This window comes from Argiope bruennichi, chromosome 8, assembly GCF_947563725.1.
Source record: "Argiope bruennichi chromosome 8, qqArgBrue1.1, whole genome shotgun sequence".
Lineage (NCBI taxonomy): Eukaryota > Metazoa > Arthropoda > Arachnida > Araneae > Araneidae > Argiope > Argiope bruennichi.
The window spans coordinates 27,204,738-27,225,016 of NC_079158.1; the positions used below are offsets into that span (position 1 = coordinate 27,204,738).

At 25.6% G+C, this 20,279-nt stretch overlaps 1 protein-coding gene across 1 annotated transcript; it reads right to left on the reverse strand.

Annotated features, from left to right (window-relative positions):
* Positions 1-3,812: 3,812 nt before the first annotated feature.
* On the reverse strand, positions 3,813-18,745 carry LOC129981663 (ATP synthase subunit gamma, mitochondrial-like). The gene is made up of 7 exons (XM_056092597.1): positions 18,604-18,745; positions 16,018-16,052; positions 15,058-15,189; positions 11,241-11,442; positions 10,976-11,119; positions 7,321-7,541; positions 3,813-4,129 (listed from the first exon to the last, which is right to left on the reverse strand). Exons 1-7 carry the CDS (start codon positions 18,645-18,647, stop codon positions 4,029-4,031), a joined length of 879 nt encoding a protein of 292 aa, XP_055948572.1. The 5' UTR covers positions 18,648-18,745; the 3' UTR covers positions 3,813-4,028.
* Positions 18,746-20,279: the final 1,534 nt, after the last annotated feature.

Sequence of the window (20,279 nt, forward strand, 5' to 3'; positions counted from 1 at the left end):
CCTTTTTCAGCATCATTGAGGTCACTCTCATGTACCACTTTATGCCATGACAATTCAGTAGTAGCAATCCATACCTTGTCTCAAGCCTCTTCCTCTCTCCTCGAATTCAATGAGTGTCCATTCCAGAAGTCGCAATGGAAAAGGATTGAGAAAATAATTGGGGTGATTGCGCATCCACCTTTCAAGTCCATGCTTTGCCAGTTTTGACCGGTTTCTCGCACTATCCATCGATCCTGAAATAACAGCACTCCACTGGGGCAGCGACGAATGCTCATGAATTTTCAACTATACATTGCTGGAGCATTCATTGCATAAATATATTGTCCTTTCAGTATGTATTTTAGATCCATTTCGTCTATTTTTAGTAAATTTCCAGAAATTACTTCGAACTTAAAACATCTTACATCCTTCACCTTCTAAAAATCGAATGAAGTAAGCATTTAAGGAAAACAGTGGTCTAGTGACTGATTGGTTGATTGAGAAAAATGGGGATTAATGTCACGGGTGACAAATTTATTAGGTGGCATGCAGACAAATTATTAATTCTATTATACCACATTTTAAATTACAATGAGATGGTGAACAAATAATGCCAAATATCGACATCATTTATGGGCTAAGCCACAAAGGATGAAAAAAAAAAAAAAAAAAATGAGTCATATACCACTTATTCTAGTAACACCACAACACTAAAAGAAAACAGAAGTAATTCCACTCACTAGAAAATGAATAGAATTTCTCAACAAATACAATCTCCCAACAACATGACAAAAATACTGTTCCTCCTTTTTTTGATGGCCCGGACGGTTGGGAAGTTTGACTCCAAATTTTAGATTTCATATCTAAATAGTTTTAAATACATTTGAAATTTTCTGTTTTGTCAGTCTCAAAATTTAACAGCTGAAAGGATGTTGAGCTTTAATTTTGAAACACGTTTCCACTTTAAGTTAATTTATTTAAAAACTATTTTACTAAATCAATTCCTTGGATAAGCGGTTATAATTTTCGCTACTCAAATCGTTTCTGTTTATTTGTATTCTACTTCCCTTATGAGTTTCATTACTACTAAATTTCTAATAAAAAGACTTCGAAAGCAATATTAATTTTTAAACAAAAATTGCTTTTTTTAAAAACTTGTAGTTTAATTTCTTGTTGTCTTTTATTAATTCATCAGATGAGAAAATAAAATGACTGAAATGTTCTCGCTTTACTAAAACGCATAATGTTTTCATGAGATGATAGATTAGTGAAAACAATTATGAAAATCAGCCTTCTCCAGATACTGTGCGAATTTAGAATACAAATGTTTTGAATATACATATATCGCGGATAAAAGCAAAGTTATCCCTGTCAAAACAAATCATATTATTGTAGATAATGAAAACAAAATCAGTGAAGTATGAAGTCGCACAAATACAACAACAAAAAAGCTAAAGTAGGCCAATTTAAAACCGAGAAGAAATTGGAAGCGTTAAATATAATAACGCTTATAACGCTTAATATAATAATAGATAATAATAAATTTTTATTTGGAAATAATGGTGACATGGAAGGAGAAAAATATAGACTTAATCGAAATCTTACTACATATTTTCTGATTTGTCAAGAATTTAAAAAAAAAAAAAAAGAAAAAAAAAATTAAAAATGCAATATTTACAATATTAGTCTTTTTCTAACGATGCTATTATTAAGACTGATGGTCAGATGAGAAAACCAAACAATGGCAATATTCTATAAGATCAATTAGAATAAATATCAAATAATGATGTTGATTGACAAATGATAAAATATTGAAGCTGGAGGAACTTGCCAAAGAATACAAGACTATGTGATAAATAATTTTACAGAGCATCGCAAAAGATTGCTTACAAATTTTAAGATTTGAAAAGCATACAAAAGCAAGCTATTTTTTCAATGAAATATATGTAGAAACTCAAAACAGATGTTTTCAGAAATTTTTTGACAAAAAAAGAAAAGCACATATTTAATTAAATGTACATGTGCAAAATACAAATTCATAATGATGCAACAATCCACTTTAATCAATCCACTGAGTTATTCATTATAAAAAATGAGTAATGAATAGTACTACAAATATTTAAGCAAAATATATTTGCTAATAGGATAGTTCAAATATCTTAAGGAAAGAAAATGCAGTGATTCAAAAATAAGTTGACAAAAATATTATATTTTAGAAAAATGAAAGCAATTTGTGTTTATCATTATTCAACTATTTAGATGGGAAACACTAAATTTGTACCACTTAAATATTCTTTCAAAAATATTTTTAAAGATATAAAATGTTTTTAAAAAATAAATTGAAATTAAATAAACGTTTTGAATTTTGTAATAAAATGTGATATTTATAAATATAAGTTCAATGAAATTTTTTATATTGTTTTTTCTTTTACCTAAAAAAAGTTAAATAAGTAACAGTAATTATAAAGTAATTTGTTAAAATAATTCCAATTACATATAATTTGCTGTTAAAGTTCTACGTCACATCCCTCATTTCTAATTTTGAGGAATTTCACTAAATTTTGAGGAATAGAATGCAAAAAAAAAAAAAAAAAAAAAATCTAATTTTGTTTATATTTTGCTACTATTTTATAATTACTTAAATGTAGAGTTTTTAAAGATATTAATTTTAGTTGTGATCAATAATTATTTATTAAAGGGGAGAAATTTTCAGAAAATATATAAAAAATCTGATCTAATCAAAACTTGAAGATCTTGTGATCAAAATTTCTATTTATTTGATAAATGCTTAGAAGTCTTGAGCAATCATGATGACCACGATGCATAAGCATTTATAAAATAGAAATTTCATAATGGTCCTAAAAAAGTTGCCTTAACTTTTATACTCCAAAGAATAACACCACATCGTAAGTTAATTAATACTAATATTTGATATTGTAAGAAAAATTTAAATATAACATTAAAATTGGCAAGCACAATTTTATTATAATTTTCACTAATTTACCACAGTCAATGATTCATTTTAATACTTTTATAAATTCTTATATTCAATAAATTCTTGTATGCACTACTAAATCAAGAGGAAAGAGTACAAAATCTATACACACACAAAAATGAAACTTTTCTAATGCAACTAAAATAATAAAAGAAAGAGCTGAAGGATAAAAATATTTTCTAATTATTACAATTTATCATGAAAAAGTATTCCTAACAAGATACAGAGGAACATTTTAATAATTTACAATTTAAAACAAACATGAAATTAAAGAGACAGATGCTGAGTGCATTGGAGGGGAATGTTACATTCTTTCTCGAACGATAGTTTTATTTCATTTAAAAAGAATACTTGTTAAATGGCAATAAACTTTATGTGTGAGTAATTTCTTTAAAAGATTAGTCAAAGAAAAGCATATTCCCTCAGCATTAAAACAATAGTTTTGTAAAAATTTATTTTACAAATAAAAGATTATTTATTCACACCAAAAATGAGATACCTTGAAATTTGAAATTACAAATTGAATAAAATATTAGCAATTTTCCTATTACTTTTAAATTTCTTGATGAAATTCAGATTTGTCCCCAAGTAATTGATATTAAATCCCTTTTCTATAATAACTACTCCTTTACTAACTAATATTGTGTATAAAAAATAATAATCTCTTTTTATTCCTTTGCTGGAAGGAGAAAATTTTATTTTAACACAGAAAGTTTCTAATCTTTCCATTTGAAAACAGGCTAGTGTTTCCTTAACCATCTGAATTTTATCTTGAGAGAGGGCATGTCATATCATGAAAACACAAAGTACAATGAATGAAGAACATATGAGCCAGATATCTATAAATCTTATCATATAATTTATTGAAATCTAGTACATCAGTTTGGAGTTTGTTTTTTTTTCCCCTTTCAGTATTTTACATTCTTCACAAATTGAAATATGTTCCCTTTTAAAATTGCGATATCCGCTTTCTTTAAATTGTTCAGCCTACAAAATGATGAACTAAAAATTTTATTTGTAGAAGAGGTGGCAGTGTTTCCTATACTGACCAAGGTTAGAGGGCAGCAGCTCCGGAGATGATTTCAATCAACTCCCTAGTAATGACAGCCTGTCTTGTACGATTGAATGTCATTGTCAATTTATCAATCATTTCACCTGTAAAGAAACATAAAAAAAATTCATAAATGAAATCATTTTAATTATTAAATCAAATTTTGCATTGTAAACAATCAACTAATAATCACATATCAAAAAAGAGGGGATACAAAAGAAAATATTAATTTTAATGGTAGAAAACTTTGATCCACAAATGTTTAACAAATATATCAAAAATAATGATTGATAATTAGCAAATTTGTTCATAAATTAATTATTACAATTCAATAACAGATATAATACATACACCAATGTTTTCAATGTTGTTGTTGCTGCTGTTTTTTAGTTTACAAGAATAAAGCATCAAAAACGTTAATAAATAAAAAAAAAAACAAGAATTAAAGACAAAAAATTATATTTTAAAAAGTAAAAAAATAGGTCCAAAAAATAAGATAAGGGCAACAGCATATTATAATTAATTGATATAACTACAATTATGATCAACTTCCAATTCCAATCAAAGCAGGAAGAAAAAGACCAGAATCTAAGATCACCTACACATTACTGACTTAAAAGCAAAAACATGTTCACAAGTCAGCCCTCAATATAATTCATCTTGAAAACAATTACAAAATTTCAATTAAAAATAATTTAAACATCAACTGGGAATAATTTTTCTTATATAATGCATAGTATTCATTTTATTTTTAAAAGATTTCTTTAATCACCTACAGAACATATTTTTCTAATTCCTGATAAAAATGTATAAATGATTTAGTTTTAAGCAATTACACTTTAGTATATTATCAATAACTGGCAAAATAATTTCAAAAAAAAAAAAAAAAATGCAGTTTTCCCAAGCAAGTTTTTTTTCTTAATAAAGCAGCATGAAGGGGGGGGGGACAGAAAGGGATTCAAAATTCAGAAAAAAAATGTTCACTGTTTCTTATTTTCATAGCTTTTGTTTAACAAGTGAGTAACTGCTGCAAAAATTAAGCATTTTTTAAGCACCTCAACTAAAAAAGTTAAGCAACTTTTTACATTCATGCATACATAAACCTATGTATTTTCTAAGCATACATGTTTTTCTTATAATAATATATTGATTTTATTAAAAAAAAATTAATAATTTATTTTAAATGTACATTTTTTAAAATTTTAATATTTATTTCAACAACATTGCAAAAGTACAACATCTTCTAATGTATAACAAATTTTAGGTTTCGACAGAAGTATAAAAATAGAAACAAACCTATCAATATGAAAAAAATTAAGTAAACTTTCATAAAAATCCAAGATTTTCTTCAACATTTCATAACATTAAAAAATTACCAGTTAATTTGGACGAATATATCAATTCAGAAAATGCTGACATTTATGCAGAAGCAGAGCATGATCAAAAATTTTGAATCTGGTTTTTATATATACAGTAACAAATAAGATTGAGCATTGTTGCGACTTCTAAATTTCCTCCTACGCTAATTCACCATAATTAGCAATCCTTATTTGAAGATTTATAAAGTAAAAAGGTAAGTCATTACAGTCTGGCTATCATCACAAGATTGTCTAGTTCATGAGTTTTATAGATTTTTTTTTTAAATAGAAAGGAATAGCAGAATTTAGAAATGGTGTAAAAAATTTACACTTAAGTTTAGTAAAGATATTTTTTTTAATATTTTGTATTTCAAAAATGCATTAAAAATCTGCTTTTTAATTGATATGCAAAATTAATCAAATTTCCTTACTTTAAAGAAATTACAGAAAAACTTGGTTACAAATTTTACAAGAAATGAAAATGAATTCCTCAGTTCTCATAAATAATAGAAACTATTTCATGAATTAAAAAAAAACAATAACAACTCTGTAGTTAGAAGTGAAATTAAAGTAAGAAATGACAGTTAATGTCTTTTTTAAAAAAAATATTTTTTGAAGCTAGCACAAGACAACAGATCACATTGCCTTAAAATATAACAACACTCATCAAGTATAGAATCTTATTGAATGAACTGCTTTAAAATTTTGAATTTTAAATTAAAACAGAGAAAATATTTTTTTAATCACAACATTAAAACATTTAATGACTCAAGAATTTGATGAAATGATTTGTTTTGAATATCATTGTTACTGATTGTGTCCAAAAGTAATTTTCTAAAAATTGCTAAAACTAGAAAAAATATTTATTCAAACAAAATTGATATAACAGAAAAGGTACCTTTTTAAAAATTTAAAATGGAGTAAATTATATTTTTTGCATAATAAAATGCTTCGAGGTTATGGTGGAAACACATTAAAATTCTATTTCTATTTTTAAACTTTAATTAAAATTTTGAAAAATCATTCTTAGTAGACCTCTAATATTCAAAAAGCAAATTCTTGCCAACTTTCATAATCCTAACTTCAATGATTTGAGATGTGCGTTGCTCTGTCAATAAGGACAAACTTCTATTTGTATAAAGGGATTTTGATGGGAGAAAAAGAAGGGGAAAAAAATCTGTAAGAGCTACAAAAACCTGAATGCCTATGCTATTTAGGCAAAATATGGACAAAAGGTCATGATAAGGTTATTATTTAAAAGGCATTCATTTTTCAAAAATACAATAAATTATTACTTTGAAAAATATTGAAAGAAATCTATTCAAAAATGTTCATTATAAATATGTAAAAAAAATTGTACAAAATAAAATTAATGTGTTTTTTATTAAAGAAAACAAAATATTACATTATATGATACACCAAGAAAGGAAATATTTTTGTTTTGAATTACAATTAATTTTATTTAGGTAAAACAAGATCAATGGAAGATATATTTCATACTCTGCCAGTTTGTCATTCTATAAAATGTTTAGGAATAAATGAAATATTCATCATTTCATTTCAAACAGTTTTCAGCATTCTAAAAAATAACCAGATTTCAAACTTTACTGGCAACATACATACACACCTACCTACCTAATAATATATAAATACATCTAGATAGGAGTAGAAAATGGGCATTTATAAAAATTTGACTTTTTTGAAATTTGGCCTTTCCTCCAGCTAAGTTTAATCTAATAGTTGAAACTCTACAGTATATCAGGAAACCAGTGAAGAACAGTACAGATTTTATTTACATATTTTCAAATCTAACAAGTAAGAATAAGTTTTGAATGGACTTATAACTTTTACTTTTTAATAGTTTTTTTCAATGCTCAAACACATTTTTAATCAAAATTTTAAAAACATTAAGTACAGTAATTTTTCCAAACACATACCAGCATTCTTGCTAGCACCATCCATAGCAGTCATCCTAGAGCTCTGTTCACTGCATGAATTTTCCTTCATGGCATAAAAAATTAAACTTGCAAGAGAATATTCTTGATAGGATCTAATAACTTCAGCATCCAAACTGTCATAAATGCTTATTTTCTCAGCATTCGTAATAGCTTCAGCACTGAACATAGGCAGTTCAGTAGTACTGTATGACACAACTGACCTATAAAAAAAGAGAAAATTGTGTTGATTCTAATAAATTTGGTAAAAGTAACAAAGAGAATGTAAATATCTAACAAATATTTTAATCAGTAATAATGAAAAGTTTAATTTTCTTCTTTACAATAAAATATCAGAGAATTCATTTTTTCCCTATAATAAAAGAAAAAATTTCTTGAGAAAATAATATCAGAAAATTAAATCAAAATTGATGTGAACAAGCTTGTGAAATGTGAACATTTTTCATAGGAAATTTGAAATCAAGCAACAAAAGAAGTATTCATAAAATTTAAGGTATTAGTTAAGCAACACATTGATGTTAGAAAAGGAATACTGATTAGATAAACACTAATTTAATGTATAATTTATCAAGTACTTCTTGAAACAATTACAAAGCATGTAAATCTGTTTCAAAATAAAAAGCTGTATCTCAGATGGAAAATAAAAAATAAAATAAAATAATGCTGCAGTTGCAAATGTACTAATGTGAATGAGATTATATTTTTATTTTAATAAATTATATTAATCAATAAATATTAAAATAAGAAATCTATTAATAACTCTAAAAAACTAAACAGTGACAGATAAATGCAAATCTATCTAAAATGCTGTGAATTACACAGGACTCTTCATCATTACTATGATGGTGCAATTTGTTATCATCAATGAAATATTTTATAAAAAGTGGGTTTTAAAATTATAATGACTTATTTCATACAAGCGCATCATCTAAATTCTCAAAAGATAATGGAGCAAGCAGCAGTTATCCATTCAAATGAAAATACATTTAAAAATTATTGCAAATTAATTCAAAATATATAAATTATGTTCCATATTATTTAAAATTCTAATGGCATAAAACTATCAGTAAGTGAAATTTTATTAGAAATACAAAATTAACAATTTTGTTATTTGACAAATATTCTAAAATGATAAAATATATATTAAAATGTAAATACCAATAACTTACCATAGATTTATTACTTTTTTTTAGTTATTTTTTTTTTACAATTCAGCTAATTTTGTTAATTTTATTAATCTTGTTTTACAATTCTATTTATAATCAATTGTTTTACAATTACTTACGGCTTTTGATCAATCAAAAGTTTTATTGGTGTTTCTCTAGATAACTTGTGACCAGAAACCGGAAGATATTTCAATTGAAGGATATATGCCAATAGACAATTAATTATTAAAATTTGTATACAATAACAAGAGCTTAGTTGAAGACATAATAATAGATTAAATGTTGTTGAACCAGTCTTGAAATGCACTGAACAGAAAAGGGAAATTTCAAATTCCCAAAAAATTATAGAAAACATCAATTTAGAGAACTAACTTAATAATAAACTTTGGAAAATGTGTTGGTTATCCTGCAGCATTTTGATAGCACAAGCCTAAAATATTATTTCGTGAATATCTCTCTTCTCTTTTCATACTGAAGCAAAATATATTTGACACTTTAAAATAATGAAAAAAAAAATCTTTTTTTATTATGAATTCCCAGCTTACCAATCATTTTTATGTCAAATAACCAATATTCTTACCCATCAAATGAACATCAGTCATTTTAGAGACAAAATAACTTTGGTCACATTTTCACGTAAAGCAGATGAAAAAACTTTTTACACTTAATAATTGTAAAATTTTAAGAACATATTATCCACAGATGACTAAGAAAATATATTATCTGCTTTTAAAATGAATATGGAAATGGAAAAAAAAATCATTTCCACTATTCAGAAAGAAGGCCATTCTCTAATATTGTGAAGACTTTTGGAGAGAGGAGAGTTTAACTCTATGAGCCCTGACCGCCTGATATCACCCATTCGACAGGGGCCTGCCTCAGGTGCTTTGGAGCAGTTAAATGAGTTTAAGGAGTGAAAGGTATTTCTCAATGAGGTATATATCTCTCTTCTTTAAACTCATTTATTTGCCCCAAAGTGCCTGAGTCAGACACATGTCTTACGGGGCGATATCAGGTAGTCAGGGTTCATAGGGTTAATAACAAGTAAGAGTGAAAACCTGATCTGGCAACAAATGAATAATAAATCAATTATTGTAATTAATTAAGAAAGTCATTAAAATCTACAATAAATGAATATTTTTAGATATGATAAATTTCCAAGTTCAAATTTTTTGACAATTCTAAATTTTTTACTTCTAGTAAGAAAAGGTTAATGAGCTAATGGCAAAAAGTATAAGTTCAAAATTAATTTATTTTTTTTTTTTTTTGGAGGGGTGATTAAAAATCAAGCATTTTTGTAACTGTATTTACAAAATCATGACAGAAAAGATATTATGTTATCTATCATGACAGAAAAGATAACATAATATTTATTTTATATTACATAGAGGACAGAAAGCTATTTCACTGAAGCAAGGATTATTAATCTGAGATTTCATTACTTTTTTTTTTAAATGTGCACTACAACTAACACACTTTTTGAATTTTTAAGCTTTTCATCATTGAATTTTTTTCAGTTGGTATTCATGTCATGAGTATTTATTCATGCATTTTATAAAAATAAAGCCAGTGTTGAATAATGCATACAGACAAGCAAAATAACAAATATCAAAAGAAAATCAACACATCTTTAACATTGTGATACATCTACAGATCATGAGATTAAAGTTTCATTCCCAGATTGAATTCTTGAAACAAATTAAAATTCTCCAATTCATTAAGTAAATACATCATTTAATTATGTCTGCTTTTATTAATAAAAGCAAAAGAAAAGAATGAAAAATGTTTTAAAAAAAACACCTAACCAAGATTAATGATTATTATTATTATTATTATTTTTAATTTTGAAGCATATACTAAATATGGTAAATGTCATATGATGCAATAGCCTACATGAATATTTCTGTATAAAGTAAAAAAATTTGAATTTAAAGTTATTTTGATCTCCAAATTTACAAGTTATAGTTAATTAAGAAATAAGAAAAGAAGAAGAAAAAATACCTTTCAGTAATTATAAATGTGGAGAGCTTTCATAAGTTAACAAATATTTAAAAGAAATTAGTGTAACATATAAATAGCAAGATATGTAACAAATCAATAAACATTTAATAATATTTGACATAACTTTATAAGAAATATGTGAATTTCATTACTTTAATCTCTATAACCAAATTCTTTTGCTAACAATTTATTCTGAAATTTAAAAGTTATTAACATCTTACATATAGTCATAGTTTGTTAGAGAAAATTTTCCTTTAATAAATTCAAAAGATATTTTTTTATCTAATATTTTTAGCTAGAAGAGGGATAAAATATGCTTTTAAATGAAAATAGAGAACATAATAAAAAAAAAAATAATAATAATTTTAGACAATGTAATAAATTTAACATTTCTTAACTTTTTTCTCCCTCATATCAGAATTTAATGTGAAACACTAAATATGTGAAAACAGTAAAATTGCAATGCTTACTTGAATTTATTGTATAAAATGATTCCTCTCTCAAACTGAAATCCACAATTAATCACATAATCTGCAACATCAGTAGCATCTTCAAAGGTTGGAGGTTTTTTACCATAGTCAGAGTACACAGCCATGATATTTTTGGGAAAATATCTAAACAGTTAATGCACTATCTATTATTCATTATCATCAATAAATATTTCACATAAAGAATACATATATCAACAAAAATATGTAACAGCAAATCAAACAAAAATATAAAAATAAAGCTTACCTCTGAAGCATAGTTCTAGATTTGTCACCAATACAGATGACTTTCATATCAGAATTATCTGCAGCCTCACCTAACAAAACACGGACTTTCTTCGACACACTAGAGTGGACAGCACCACATAAACCTCTATCAGATGTTACAGCAACGATCATGGTACCAGGTTTATTAGGATCTCCTTTGACTTCTGCAGCCTCATAGAAAGCTAAATACACAAGTATAAGTATAAGAAACCACAAGTAATACTACATAAGTTTGATACTTTTTTTAACATCACTTATTTGCATTTGAAAGAACTTCTACTTTAAATGATGAAAAACATGAACCATTAATTTTCCCACCCCTTTTTAAAGCTGTTGACTTAAAATTTCTTTAGTTTCAATTCTTAAATAGCAGGATTCCCAATTTCCGATCTACATAAAAAATGTGAGCAAGTTTTTTTTATAGTCATTTTCATCTTTGATATAGTGACAAAGAACACTGAATTAAGGTTGATATATTGAATTAAGGTATGGATAAGTGCTGCATAAATCCCACTAGATATCTGGTTACAAAGTTACTCAGAGTCAAAAGGCTTCAGAAAGCAGATGATGTGTGACATTGATGTATGTTCTAAAATTAGCATTTACTAATAAATTACATAAAAAAATTCTCGAAAAAAAAAAGATTACATAGAAAAAGCTATTAACTTAAAATTTCTTTAGTTTAAATTCTCAAATTAGTTACAAAGTTATTAGTTCTGGTTACAAAGTTATTCAGAGAATAGTCAAACGGCTTCAGAAAGCAGATGATGTATGACACTGATGTACTAAAATTAGCATTTACCAATAAATTACATAAAAAAATCTCGAAAAAAATTCTCTGAATAAAACAAGTTATATAAAATTCATTTCTTTTAAGACAGAAAAACAGATGGTAATAATAAAAACAAGCTGATAGGCACTATTAACAATAGTTCCATATCTGGATTACTCAGACTCGAAACAAGGAAACAAACCAAAATCCAAAGGTCAAAATTTTGTAACTAATAAATTTTGTGTAAAGGAAACCAACCAATAACTTTGCAATTTTAGTTTTATTTTTAGTTAGTGTTATTCAAAATTAAATGGCATTGGTTCAGGACAATTATCATAATTATTCTTGCAGCTATTATCTTTTTCTTACTTTAATTATTCTTCAACTTGTTATAATTATTATTAAAAATCGTTTTTAATGTCATTTTATATACTTAATTGGTTTTCCAATTAACCAGTCTGGGGTAAATATATACACCAGTGTTTTTCATGGATACATTATTTTACTACAAATTCATAGTACCAATGAAATAATGTAAGTAAAATAATCTTCATATATAATCTTCCAACTTCTTTTTTTTAATCTGTCTCTGAGTATATGAATATAAGATAATGTTTTACACATTCTAGGTTGTTGAAAATCATGTTGGCAGATTCCTTGAAACAGAAGTAAGATGAAAAAAACCTGGAAACAGCATTAATAAAAAAGCATTTATTGTGCTTTCTAGTTCTAATCTTCAATTCACCAAGATGAAAATTTTAAAAATAAATTATCATTATATGCTGTTATTAAATATTATAGCAAATATTTGTCAGCATAAGATAATTTTTTTAGCATATCATAAAATCATAAAAAGTAACTAAAATATTTTGGAAAAGAACTTAAACAAAAAATTTACTAACAGTATATAAAAATTCCCAGAGTTAAAAATAAATAATTTTAACAAGCATTTCAAGAATAGAAGGCCAATAAACATTTAAAATGAAATTCATATTCTCCAAGTTTATATTTAAGTGAGAATCGAAAACAAAATTTTTAGATACTATTTTTATACATATTATTAACCAAACTAATCTAAAAATATAATTTTCAAGACAATTTATTTCCCAACACATAACAGTAAAATAAATCCCAACTCAATCCACATAATATTTTTGAAAATGCAGATCATTGTAAGAAAAAGAAATAATACAAATAAACAGAATATTGCAAAAAGTATTAAATATAAAAACAAAGTATTAAATAAGAGTAATGTATATAACCTATATATTTCACAATATTATTGTTGAGCATATAATTTTAACAATTTTAGCAAAAAGTTCTTTTTTTCAGACAGATTATTTTGATTATTATTTGGAATTAGGTGTATAAGGTGGTATTAAAATATCGCAAGACTTTTTATCCTCTATTGAGATGACAAACCTGTTGAGAGCAAATAACATACGGTTGTATCTTTCACTCTACTATCTGCTTAAGATTCAACCCTATATATTGCTCTGTACAGTTAGTAATGAATTAGAAGTAATATGTGCAAGTACTCCACATTAGAAAGTATACTTATTGCTCCAAAAAATAATATAACGCAAAACTCTTCTTTAAACTCAAGAAACAAGTTTAAAAATTTATTCAAGGTTGGGAAAGTGTATGGAGATGACAAGTTTGATTGATTTAAAAAGGAATCAACAAGTAACTGATAACAAGGTCTATCTTAGGTAACCATATTTGTAAAAAACAAAGATCAGCATCAATAAAATTAGTAAAATACTTCAGTAAATTGTTAAAAATGAATATCAGGCACTGCTTGCCTGATATTCATAGAAATCAGATTCATTCTGATTCTGATATTCATAGAGATTGATAAAGAAAATAATGATATTAGAAATGGAAAATTTAACATGAAAATGAAGCCAAAAAAATTAATTTGAATAGAGGAAAAAAAAGAGAGAGACAAGAAAGAGGAAAATAAATCTCAAAAGAAGTTCATTTATATATATAACACAGCAATGCACACACATTTCTGGAAAACTGAATAATTGATATTAATCATAGCTTCTCTCATTTTCTACATAAAATCCTGAAATAAGTACTTATCTTCACTAAAAAACTATGAATCAGGAAATTGACATTCAAGGCCATAATAATTATGATTATTTTTTAACATCAGAAAAAGTGTATTCATCAAATGTGTACATAAAAGTGAATTAATCAACTAATAATGTTACATATGTGTTCTTACGTTATTTAAACTGCCAAGGAGAAAGCTACCTGATTTACAGAAAATGAAATTATGGCTTACTTGCCCGAACAATGTAGACCATAATGTAGTATAACATCAAGATGCTTCTGACCAAATAGAATAATCATAGAATATCCAGATTCATTAGAACTCATTCATTTTCCCCCCATTTCTCATAGTTCAATGAGTGGTAAAAGAAACTATATATAAGACAGCAGAAGCAATGATATTGAAAGTGACAGAAGTATCAAATGTCATATATAAAAATATTTTTTTAAAAATGGCTTTGAATAGCAAATTTTTATAGTGATTTAAAGGGACAGGAGTTCAGAAAATTGGTCATATAAAATAAAGATGATAGCAAAATTATTTTTAAAAATGTAAAGCATCAGTAGAATTAATTTAACTAGCAGTGCCTTGTAGAAAATATTTTACAATAATGTTAGTAATAGACAATTGGCCATTTTTAATTTTAAAAAAATCAAATTATTTTGAGATTTTCAATATAAGAATTAATGTCATTATCAAAAATTCAGAAACAAAATATTAAAAACATGATTATTAATACTTTGACTGCCGTGGGGGTTACCAGTAACTCAATGGGCTCTTAAAATTACATTGAAAGAAACTGAGTGCGGCGGCAGTCAATGAATTATTTTTTCTTCTATTATTTACTTTTTTTAAGGTTATTCATTAAAGAAATCTATTATGATTTTAAAAAAGTGTGTGCTAATGTAAACTTAAAATAAAATTAGTACTTGATTCAAATAACAGACAAATATCACTTACAAGAAGCACCTTCACCGAAGGGTCGGGCTTTCTTCAAATCTCTTTCAGCACGAGCATATTTAGCTGCTGACACCATTTTCATACTTTGTGTGATTTTCTGCATGTTCTTCACAGATTTTAATCTCATACGAACTGAAAGATTTTGTCGATTACAGAAAATACTATAGTATAAAGTAATCAACTAAATAATATAACAAAATTAATTATAAATATTAGATGCTTTGACACAAAATTATATCATAATTTCATCTACCTTTCAACTGACTAAGTCATTGGATGATGTAGAATGGAACTATATAAAGAGAATTATTGTTAAGATTTTTTGTTTGGGACCATTCTAACAGAACTGTACTAAGAAGAGTTTAAGTCATGTGTCATACATTTCCACTCAAACACCATTCATATTAATAAATGCTTGGTATTATGTAAAAATATATAGAAAATAGGAAATTTATTTATAATAATTACAATTAAAAAAGAATATATATTGTTATAATTTATTTTCAGTCTCTATTCAAATGTTAAATATTGATATCATTCCAAGAAAATTTCATTTAAATTTGATATCAACAAAAAAAATGAAGCACACATTTTTAAATTAATACATCTAATAAACAAATTACGATAGGTAGAACTTTCTTTTTATCTAACAAATTTAATTATTTAAGCTCAAGCTTAAATTTTAGAAAATAAAACTCATATATGTGTATTCATTTCATTCAACTAAAAAAAAAATACTGCAAATCATTATCTAAGAAAAAAAAAAAAAGGTTCAAGAATAACTCACAGAATGAAATAATCAAGTAGGTAATGGATTGCAAGACCTCATGTTTGCTTCATAGACAATTGTTGAAGTTACATGTAATTAGTTATTATTATTATTATTTAGAAAATAAAAAGAACATACAAGATTGTGAATTATGAAAGTACATTGAAGCATTTTAGAAAGCAAATACTTACTGTCCTTCAAAGTGGCCATACCACGAGATTGGACACTAAAATAAAGCAAAATATTAGTAGGCCAAATAAATAAAATGGAGCAGAAAAATTTTAAAACTTATGTCATATAGAGAGAAAACTTAAAAAAATATTTAAAAACAATAATAACTTTTAAAAAATTTATCAAACAAAATCTACATTTCCCTAACTTAATTTTGTTAGTTTTTTCACATATTTTAAATTCAAAACTCATATTTAGCTAATTCAATAAAGGGATAATTACTCTTTTAAGTTAAAAGAATACTTTACAGAATGATTTTCTTTAAAAATGAATATATTCAAATTCATAAAACAAAATATCAGTTGTTGTTTATTTTAAAAATTGTATTACACAAATTTTAGAAGCATAAATGGGAAATTTTATCATAAAATTAAAGGTAGAAAAAGAAATTAAATAGTTTTAATCATATGAATAAAACAAAAACTTTACTATTCCTTGAACATTCTAATCCAAAATTTAAAATCAAAAGTTAAAATATTTATTATAAAAACTATACAGTTTTTAAATATTTTTTATTGTCACATAAGATTAAGAGGTATAAATAACAATTTTAAGATAAATTATATCAAAAGTTTCTAATCTATGGGCGTAACTTTAGGAAATGATCCATACAGTCGCTCCAAGCCAAACTCGGACATCAAAGAAAATCTACTAATTAAGTAAATAATTTTTAAATAAAAATGATTAGCAAAATAATTAAATGCATTTTCAATAATATATTTATTGCAGTATTAAAAACAGATAACAAAACATATAAATTATTACATTGTAACCAGAAATTATGGTAAAAAACAAAAATTAACGCACAAGCTAAATTCGGACGGCTAAGAAGATTTTTAAAACTAGTTAATATTTCAAATGAATTAATATTTTGTATGTAATCCTTTATTTTTTATAACCACTTTAAGGTGTTTAGGCATGGATTGCACTAATTTTTCACAAGAGTTAGGCTGAATATTGTCCCATTCTTGCAATAATACTCTTTGCAACTCAGTTTTACTTGAAACAGCGTGTTCCCGGACTTTTTTGTTAAGATGATCCCACAAATTCTCAATGGGATTTATGTCTGGGCTTTGGGGTGGTGTTTCCATGACGTGAGGACAATTATATAGGAGCCAGGAATGCACTCTATAAGCTTTATGCTTGGGATCATTATCCTGATAAAATCTCCAATTATTGCCGAGAAAAAGTTTTTGCACACATAGTGGCAAATTTGTTTTTAAAATGTCAAGGTATACATTCTGATCCATTCTCCCTTCAATGAAATGCAAAGTTCCTGGGCCAGCAGCTGAAAATGATCCCCAGACCAATACTGATCCGCCACCATGCTTCACAGTTGGTTTCAAGTTTTTTCTATGCAATTCCTCATTCGATTTTCTCCAAACATATGGCTTGCCATCTGATCCAAATATATTGAATTTGCTCTCGTCAGTGAATAATACTTCTTTCCAGTAAGAAAAATCCTTGTTTTCATGCTCCTTTGCAATAAATTCACTATTAGAAAACCATCTTTACTTTTTTTGAATTCCTTTTAGTCAAAGTATTTTTGCAAAAAACACGATTTTTTTCTAAGGTGTCCAAGCGACAGTAAATCAAAACAAAATATGAATAGTAGCAATGTGTAACAGAAATTAACAGGTAAACACAAAGTTGACAGAATTTATAAATACAGGTGAAAAAATACCATCATATAATATAGGTACAGAATATAATACAAGTACAGAAATACAGGTGAAATGGCTACTTAAAAAAAAGCAGTTTGAATGTAGAGGAATATTTAGAAATGCATATTACAGTAATCTTTTTTCCTTTGGTTACATTTGATCTCTTTTCATTTGTTAATTTAAAAAAGATTCTGCCTATTTAGTCATCATATTTCAATTTATTTGACAAAAAATTTAAATCTGATTTTAATAAAAAAATAAACACAGAAAGCATTTTTTTTAAATACCATTGTGTTATCTCTAATCAATAATTTTCAATCATATTTTTATAAAAATAAAACAAGAGAAGTGTTTAGAAAATATTATGAAATAGTTTGTTGATAGTTTGATGAAAATTTACATATGTATCGGAAATTTATAAACATTGTGAAAAAAATTTAACAAAAATTGAGATCAAAACATATAAATTCCCTCTACTGTAAAGTAAAACAAGAACTTCAAACATCATTTTATCAGAAAAAAAAATTATACAAAATGAAAGTATTTTTGTTTTCCTTTCTAAAAATTCATGTACAAAAAAAAAAAAAAAAAATCGTAAAAACAAACAGTAAAAAATATATTTAATAAAGTTGTATGTATCAAGTGCAAGGAAATACAGGTCAATATACATAACAACAACAACATAAATGCATGATGTTTGATTTCTCATGAATGTTAATAATTATAAATTTCTTTTTAAAAATATGTTAATATATTTAATGCTTAAAAAATGCATTGGTTCAAATATTTATTTCTATAAATTTGCAGAAATTGAAGAATGTATTCACATATCAATGGTGATCGTTTATTAGTAATGAGACATAAAAACACAAAAAAGTTTACCATAGTGGATTTAAAGTTGCGACTTTTGCTACGGTAGCAAACATTTTCACTATTTTTGAAATCTACAATTTTAATAAATCTATTTCGGTTAAATTTTCACGACCTTGCTGTCCACCGCTTACATGGACTGGTGTTGCCAAACCTCAGAAATTGTTTTAATAATTTATTTATTTTCGTTTCGAAATGAGGACTGACATATAATTCATTTCTTTTTTTATGAATTAAAAAAAAAACTGTATTTAATATTTTCGTTTATGTGAACATATCAAATCGAATAGAGTATTTTAAAAGGATTAATAAGAAAAATATGTTATAAAACTTCAATCAAAATCAAGAATCCATAACTCACACGAAAAATCTACGAAAATCCTGAATTAATATTAATCTGTCTTCTAAAATCTTTAATTGCGTACTTAAATTCAAGATAGCTGTTTTCTTTAAATTTTTATTACATAAGAAACCAGAATCCGTAATAGATGATGACGTCATAAATTTCAAGTCTCATGTCAAGGCGGCTGATAGTTTGTTTTTGAAATTGTAGGTCTAATCATTTTTCTTTTTTATCAGTTTCAATAACTTAAACAAATTTCCAGAGCCTTATATTATTATTGTGCAATTAATATGTTAGACTGAAGTGAAAAAGGGCGCGAGTAGACACACTGGTGGGGAATTAGAATTGAATTTCAAGCTCGAACAAAATAAATCAGTATCAATAGGAAAAAATATAAAATAAAAAAATAATTAAAACTTTTATAGCTTTTTTTTTTTGTTACGTTTTAACCAATTTTTTCTCTCTTTTTTTTTTTTTTTTTTTTTTTTTCTTCGCTTTTTACTTTTCTTGAAGCTCAAACCAGGCATTTTTTCATTTTTTCAATCTTATTCATTGGGCTAGTAGAGCTTGGATTTAGAATTACAGATTATGGTAGATGGATTGAAAATAAGTGCACATTTTTGCATCTAATTTTAGATTATTCTTTTAATTAAATAAGTTTTATTTTACAATTTCGATTTAAATATATGATTTGTAATTGATGAGAAAACGACTTTCTTCAGTAGCTTAGAACTGATATTAGAAGAAATTATAGAAGTTACGATCAAAAGTTATTGCTTTAAAAACATATAAATATTAAGAAAATTATTATTTTTCCGAAATCTCTGTAAAAGATTGTTTATACAAAGCATGGTATATTTTTCAATTTTGTCCAAAATATTTTGCAACATTGTGGGTTTAATGACGAATAACACAAGATGTTCTAAAATATTGTTTTGTGAACATCAATCCAAAAAATCCGTAAATATTTCCTAATTTTAGTAAATACATCTGTAAGCTCAAAATCTCGTGAGTGTTCATTAATATTACATTACTTAAGAATATTTGTAACCTGAGAAATTGTCTTTATTGAATTTTTTAATGAAAAAGTTATATCATTTTAAAATAATATGCATGATAAATCACAAAAATTATTATTTAAAAAGAAATCAAGGTTATTAACTCTGCTAACATCAAGCGAAAGTTTGTATACTTTGTCAAGATATAAAATGATTTTTAATCATTTCTATGTGCAGTAGTTCATCCCATTTCCCAATCACAGTCACATATTCTAGCCATTGTAAGAAGCAAACGACATTTTTGTTCCGTTTGCAAATTTCGGTTTTCAAAGATACAATTCTAGCGT